This window comes from Lycium ferocissimum, chromosome 3 (genome assembly GCF_029784015.1).
Source record: "Lycium ferocissimum isolate CSIRO_LF1 chromosome 3, AGI_CSIRO_Lferr_CH_V1, whole genome shotgun sequence".
In the NCBI taxonomy this organism is placed as follows: domain Eukaryota; kingdom Viridiplantae; phylum Streptophyta; class Magnoliopsida; order Solanales; family Solanaceae; genus Lycium; species Lycium ferocissimum.
Window position 1 is genome coordinate 64846254 of NC_081344.1, and position 8265 is coordinate 64854518.

Here is an 8265-nt window from a genome sequence, read left to right on the forward strand (position 1 = left end):
CCCATGCCTTGAGTCGGACACGTGTCCAACTTATAGATGCCTCGAATGCGTGTATAAATACATGTTTGATGACTAATTCATTAGTCACATAAGTCATTATCTTCTTCAACCTTTTGTGAGCTATAGAGATGGAGAGAGGTTCAGCCATGGCTGGCCATGGTGAAACCTATGAAAGTGTAACAAAAAAATAAATTTTCCAAGGTATTTCAACCATTTGGAAGGTCAATTGTAACGTGAATTAGCCATTGGAGCAGCAAGAGTATTTATCATTTCAATCCACTAATTTCAGCCACGTTAAGGAGCTAAGTTCATTGAGGTAAGATTTGATCCTTTCTACATGTTTTAGAAGGGGGTTTGGACTTGTTGTAATCTGGTAGGCGTGAATTGAATACATGGAATTATGTATGTTGATGTTGAAGTATTGTTGAAGCCGTGTAGAGGGCTATTTCATTTGGAAATGGTGAATTAATTTTAATTGGTATTATGGTTGTTGTTGCCATGGATTATGTGATGGGAATGAAGGAATTAAATGGTTAAAGTTGAAGTTGAATTTGTTTTGTGGGCTGTTGTAAGGATTTATTATGATATTAATGTAGTTTTCATGCCTATGAATGAATGATGTTGTTGTCGTGTGTTTGCTGGTATGATTCATTAATTTAGATGAAAAGAGTCTATAAGATAATGTATGATAAACGTAGATGGTTTGCTTGGTATATTCGTTGATGTTCGTAAGATTATCAGGCATCTTTTCACGTTGTAATTAGGGGCTGTTTTGGGCATGGCGTCATTCTTGTTGAATTGGAAGATTTAGTATAGTTAAGATTATACATTGTGTTGTTATGTTGGTTGGGCTGTTAGAAGGTCGTTTCGATGAAAATGTTATGACTATGGACCATTAAGAATAACTTGAATATGTCGTAGTCGTATGTAGATTATTATCGAATGTTGTAAATGTGGTCGGTTTTGGAATGTCGTGCAACTGTTCGGAGTGCTCTCGAATGTTGTCTTGATTATTCTCGGTATAGTACTTGAACGTGTGGTTATTGATGTTGGCTTGGTTGTTATGTAGTTGGTTTGCATGTAAGGGAAACGTCGTCTAATTTGCTAGAAATGAGCTACTAACGTTGGAATACGTTTTGAACCTCTCCGTAGCTTAATCATAGTTCTTGACATCTTAATATAGGTTGAGACGCTTCGGGCAGCGTATATGTATTGTGTTACGGATAAGCGTTAAAGGTATGTAAAGCTATCCCTTCTTTCTTTTGGCATGTCTTAGATATAAGTGACGTATGATATGAGCTTTGGGGTAATTCTATTCATAAGTTCAGCGTGATTCATGATTCTTATTCACTTCTTGATGTTAGAACTCTTAAGGTAAATGAGCTATTACCCCTCGAGTCTTCTATGCGTTGGATAGTAGTTGGTACGTAAAAGTTCCTATTCTTAAAGACTCTACAATGACTAATGTCCTTGATTTCCATAAGCTGTTTCGCATTATCTCGATACATGTTTATGATTCCCGAAGCTTACATGTTTATGATTCCCTAAGCTCTATTTGATATAGTTCATAGTGACATTCAAAGAGTACTTAATATGACTATCACCTTGATACTCAAGTGCAAGTTTATTCTACTTATTCTATTGACTCTCAGATGATGATTTAATTTGCATATAGTTGCTCACTACTCGCTTCGTGCATCTTGTTATTACATCTTTCACACGTGTCTCGGTTTGTATATTTTCGTGCACGGTTTCTATTTCACCGAGTCCCAAGTATATTTCAAAGCACATTGTCCTTTTGGATGTATATATATGTATCAAAATATGATGATACGATGATATGATGACATGATGATATGATGATATGATGATGTGATGAACCACATATCTCTGCCATCTTCTTGAATTCAATGGTATATATGTATACGACTTATTCACCGAATCCATAATGGGCCGGATATGGCATATGATATAGTTATGCATGATTTTATTTCATAAGGCACAGTTATTGAATCTGATTTCTCGATTATCATAAGGTGTTGTCTCCAGACAAAATCTCTATCAATTATGATTTTCCTTAATGTATTTCAACTAATATACTCGGTTAACAATATTTTCGACTAAACTACTTTGCCAGAGAAAGAGATGCCAAAAAATCAACAAATTTCGAAAAATTATTTCATCAAAAATAAATAATACTCGATTTGGTGTACTGCTTAGGACTTCTACTAAATTAAGATGAAACACAATCTTGGAATTCTAACCAAAAAAGATTCCAGATCTTTTAAAATAGAGAAAAATTCTTCACGATATATGTATATGTTTATTGTTGCGCCTTAAGAACTTTATTACTTCCTGATAATTGGTTGATACTCTTGCTATAGATATGTGTGGGTTGTATATAGATGTGGTTTTGTTGTTCCAATTTGACTTTTTTTGGGACGTTCTTTGGAAGTAAAAGGAAGACAGAGAGACGGAGCTATGCGTATATATATATATTTTGGGATGTTGTATGTAGGAAGTGTGATATGCACGTGATCGGCTTGCGTATATGTTTGGGGATGTTCCCGTACGTTGTGTACCTTGTCGACTCATGTATTATGATATCTTTTGATTGGTTGTGACTGAAAGATAGTGTATGATTTGGGTCTGTTACCATGATATATGTATGTGACGTTTTGAGATGACGTATGTTTTCACAAAGCTTCTTTGTTATGTTCGCCGGTTTGATTATGTCTAACGGATATGACCAAAAAATTCTAGATCCAATTAAAAGATTTTTTTTTTTTTTTTTAATTTTTTTTTTACCGTTTCTTATTAATTCTACGCTTATACTTTATGATCGATAGTAAAAATTTATGATGGGTAACAACTTTACTCTAAATCTCATTAATTCTACGGTTATACTTTATGACCGGTAGCAAAACATTATGATCAGTAACAGCTTTACTCTAAAGGGAGGTCAGCACCCACGACAGCAAATTTTGGGTCCGCCACTGATTAGGAGGCATGTCCGGATGCAGGATTTAAATTTGATGGATTCTACTATTTTTAAGATTTTAGACTAAACTTATCATATTTTTTAAATTATAATTTAAAATTTACTATTTATTTAAATTTTAATAGTTTTTCACATATGTATCGGAAGCTAATTAGTCATTTTAGGTGAGCCGGGAAAAGTCGGAAGAGGAAATGGTCAGAAAAGTGAACTGATAACACTTCTGCAAATGCATAAAACTATTCTGGGCACAATATATTTAAGCACATCTCAAATTTAAAGAAAGCAATGCAATCTTAAAATTGTTATGTAAATGAACGAACACATGTCTGTATATATACTCCCTCAGTCCCAATTTATTTGATGTAGTTTGACTGAGTACGGAGTTTAAGAAATAAAGAAAGACTTTTGAATCTTGGTATTCTAAAACTCAAAGATATTTGTGTGGTTTTAAATCATCTGGTTAAGCGTAAAAGGTAAAATTTAAAATTAAATTGTTGTCAAATAAGAAAATGTGTCATTCTTTTCGGGACTAACTGAAATGGGAAGTGTCATGTAAATTGGAACAGAGGCAGTAGTAATTTCTAGTTAATTCCCTCATATCCTAAATAATATCAGCTGGAACCAATCCATATATTAAGCAACTAATTTTTGAAAATCTGCTGCTAACTATAACTTGCCATTGGCAGCTCAAAATTGATGGCGCTATTTAGAAAGACTATGAGTCTATGAAGAATGACTGAATGAACATCACCATTTTGATAGTCTTAAACCAAATGAAAAGACAAAAACAAATAAATCTAGCTATGTTTCTACACTAATAGAAACAAAAATAAATAAATTGTTCTATGTATCACTTCACTTGGTCCACCTCCTCAATCTTGGGATCTGCAGCAGTAGCACCAGCAGATGGTGGACCTTCACTCATAGGTGCACCTCCATCCTGATACATCTTGGCAATAATGGGATTGCAAATGCCTTAAATCTCCTTCATTTTGTCTTCAAACTCATCAGCCTCTGCAAGTTCGTTGCTTTCAAGCCATGAAATTGTTTGATCGATAGCATCCTTGATCTTTTTCTTATCTTCCGGGCTAAGCTTAGCGCAAATCTTCTCATCCTTCATTGTGTTCTTCATGTTTCAAGCAGAGTTCTCCAATGTACTTTTAGCCTCTACTTTTTTCTTGTGTTCTTCGTCATCCGCCTTGTACTTCTCAGCATCCTGGACCATTTTTTCGATTTCTTCCTTCGATAGCCTACCTTTGTCATTTGTAACTGTAAGCTTGTTCTTCTGTCCGGTAGTTTTGTCCACAGCGGAGACATTTAAGATGCCATTGGCATCGATACCGAAGCAGACAGTGATCTGAGGAATACCTCTTGGTACACGAGGTATACCAGAGAGCTCGAATTTACCTAACAAATTGTTGTCTCTTGTCCGTGCTCTCTCTCCCTCATAAACCTGAATTAAAACTCCGGGTTGGTTATCGGAGTAAGTCGAGAAAATCTGCTCTTTCTTAGCGGGAATCGTGGTGTTCCTTGGAATCAAGACTGTCATAAGTCCTTCCGCAATTTCGAGTCCTACTGATAGAGGGGTGACATCCAAAAGGAGCAAACTTTGAAGCTTCTCATTACCCTCTCCACTAAGAATGGCTGCTTGCACAGCAGCACCATAGGCAACAGCTTCGTCGGGGTTGATGCTCTGGCAAAGCTCCTTCCCATTAAAGAAGTCCTGCAACAGCTGTTGTACCTGTTGGAATCGAAATAGTCAGGGTGTCATGCAGAAGCTAACAGTTGCAAACTTTGAACGACAACAAATCTGACAGCAAAAAAAAGTATACTAAAGACGCATAATATTTTGATATGATTTGGTCAATTGACCTACGTATACGAAAAAACTAGAAAGCATGGAAACTAGACTCTTTAACTCTGAAGGACTACATTGTGGATGTCAGAAAACTTTTTTGAAGTAGAACACAATTGTTGTAGAATCCAAATAATGTACGAAATTCAGGGCAAACCCTAACAATACCTTTGGAATTCTAGTTGATCCACCAACAAGAACGATTTCATGAACATTGTTCTTGTCCATTCTAGCATCCCTCAAACATTTCTCAACTGGATCCAAACACTTCTTGAAGAGTTCCATGTTCAACTCCTCGAACTTGGCACGCGTGATGGTGGAGTTGAAGTTAATTCCCTCATATAACGAATCGATTTCAACAGTCGCCTGTGCAGTGGAAGAAAGAGTTCTCTTCGCCCTCTCACAAGCTGTCCTCAATCTCCTTAATGATGTCTTATTACTTGTAAAGTCCTTCCTATGCTTTCTCTTGAATTCCAAAACAAAGTGAGCAACCAATCTGCTGTCAAAATCTTCTCCTCCAAGATGAGTATCCCCTGCTGTGGATTTCACCTCAAAAATTCCCTCTGCGATTGTAAGAAGGGAGACATCAAAAGTACCACCACCAAGATCAAAGATAAGCACGTTCTTCTCACCTTCACTACTAGTTTTTTTATCCAGACCATAAGCAATGGCAGCAGCCGTAGGCTCATTGATAATACGCGTGACATTTAGACCAGCAATGACACCAGCGTCCTGAGTAGCCTGACGTTGTGAGTCATTGAAGTATGCAGGTACTGTTACCACAGCATTCTTTACAGTTGATCCAAGGAAGGCTTCGGCGATTTCCTTCATCTTTGTAAGTACCATAGATGAGATTTCTTCAGCCGCAAACTGCTTCTCTTCACCCTTGTAGTTTACACCGATCATTGGCTTTTCACCAGGTCCAGCAATAACTTTAAATGGCCACATTTTCATGTCACTCAGTAAAGTCGGATCGCTAACCCTCCTCCCAATAAGGCGCTTCGCATCTGCCAATGTGCCAATTACAATTAGCTGTATCTCTTTCCAAATTTGTTTCACACTTTTTTGCTTTTCAAGAATCTTTTCAACTAATTTTCTTAGTTAAATCGAACTGATTTTTTCTTTTATTTGTCTTTAACAAGATGTTCAAAACTACACAAATCAGTAATTTAAGTTGTAATTCACAAACAAATCTCTCTACAAATGATCTAAAACAGAACTAACGTTATTCTAATATATATATATATATGCACTGAAACTGTAGCACAAATTAAGGACGACATAGTCTCATACTCATGCTGCACGCAGTGTTAGGAGTATTATATATCATCAACAAACTAATCTCTCTATCCAACTTCGTTCAGCACATTTAGCTTATTGAGAATAGTTTTGACTAACTTCGGGAGTTAAATCGACCGACTAATTTACTTTTGAATTACAGTTTAGATATTTGAAATTTACACAAAAAAAGTAGTGTAAGTTGCAATTTAAAAACAAATCTCTCTAAGAAACGATCCAAGACAGAACTGACTCATACTCATATACTGCAAGCTATGTATCTACTCACTATTTCTATATCATCTGCAAGCTAATCTCTCTGTCGAAAGTTGCTTGACACTTTCCATTTTACTGAAAATCATTTTCATTAATCTTCGAAGTTTAATTTAACTAGATTATTCATTTCTGTAAAATTGAATTTTGATATTCAAAATTACACAAAATAGTAGTACTAGTAAAAGTTGCAATTCAAAAACTAATCTCCCTATATCATACTTATCCTGCATGCGCTGTAATTTCAAAACGAATAAAAGCCTGATACTGAAATATATATAAATCTCAACAAGTCAATATGAACATTTGACCTCGGAAAAACATCACGTACTAAATAAGTGTAATTTCAATAACAATAACAACAAATACGTTACGACTTTTTGGATGGATTTTATTGTATTATAAATACAATATTTGTTTTGATTCCTAAATTTTATTTATCGTATCATTAAATTTTTCCCCTATTTTGTCTTTTATTATTATCTAATAAGTATTTTAGCTCTATCTTATAGTAGCTCTACACTACTTTTCTTGTAGATTCATGCTTCAAATTGTTGATGTGTGATATTATGTAACGACGGAAACCGATACAATCTATCTAAATGTTCTATTCATAATACAAAACAATACAATACAAGTATACAACACAATACAATATAATACGATACATTATGAAAGGATACGTAACAACCATCCAAACAAAGTGTTTAAAAAAAAGCACAAAAAAATGAGATTGAGAGCCGAGAGCTTACCGAAAACAGTGTTAGTAGGGTTCATGGCAACCTGATTCTGAGCTGCATCACCAATGAGACGTTCCGTATCAGTGAAAGCAACGTAAGATGGCGTGGTACGGTTGCCTTGGTCATTTGCGATGATCTCAACATGATCATGTTGCCAAACGCCCACGCAAGAATACGTTGTTCCGAGATCAATTCCGATAGCCGGACCTTCTCCTTTTCCGGCCATAGCTACGTTACAGAGAAAGAGAGCTACGTTAGTTTTTGCTAATTTGAGAAAGAGATGAAATATTGGAATATAAATGGGCTTAATATATAATGGGTTGAGCTCAAGATGAAATAGGCGTGTTTATTGGATCTATAGAATGTTCATTTTAGCCTGGATCAAGCTACCTTAGTTTTCGGAGACTTGATCTGATGAGTGTTTACAGGTTCTAAGAAGAGCATGTGGCTCATCTCTCTTTCCACTCTCTTCATTTTTTGAAATTCTTATTTGGATGAGAGACACATGAAATGTGTTAAAATTAATGATTAAGATTTAGTTAATTAGAACAAGGTTTAGTTTGAATAATAAATTTCTATTTCTATTACAGTCAAATCTTTCTATAATGGTAGTACTTGTCCAAAAATTTCATTGCTGCTATAGTGAGGTGTTGTTATGTGTGCATACCTAAATTTAATGTTTAGATCTCATTTAGCTATTATAAACAAAAGTACAAAACAATTATTTTCTGTACTTTTTATGTTACACATAAATGAAAACAATATACTACTTGTTAATTTTAAAAACTCACTTGATTTCGTATCTCATTAATTAACATTGAAAAGACTAATAAATTATTAATAAATCCATAACTAGTTGTACCATACCGATAAAAAATTAAAATCTAAGGAACATATGCATTACAAATTAATTGAGAATATAAATATTTCAAGTTTGACGTAAGAACTCTACAATTGTACGTTGTTTTGTAAATTCCAGTTTCTTAGTGATAATATAATGCTTGAATTGACGAAGAATTTTTATCCAAACTTTCAGCAAAAGAGAATTTAATAACTTTTCCTTGAAGGTTGTCTAAGAGCTTAACAATTGACTTTTCTACCTCACCCAAGTAACAGTT

General features: G+C 34.8%; 1 protein-coding gene across 1 annotated transcript; it reads right to left on the reverse strand.

Annotated features, from left to right (window-relative positions):
* Positions 1-3738: 3738 nt before the first annotated feature.
* On the reverse strand, positions 3739-7432 carry LOC132050406 (heat shock cognate 70 kDa protein-like). The gene is made up of 3 exons (XM_059441636.1): positions 7160-7432; positions 5025-5863; positions 3739-4742 (listed from the first exon to the last, which is right to left on the reverse strand). Exons 1-3 carry the CDS (start codon positions 7371-7373, stop codon positions 4137-4139), a joined length of 1659 nt encoding a protein of 552 aa, XP_059297619.1. The 5' UTR covers positions 7374-7432; the 3' UTR covers positions 3739-4136.
* Between the last annotated feature and the right edge of the window lie 833 nt (positions 7433-8265).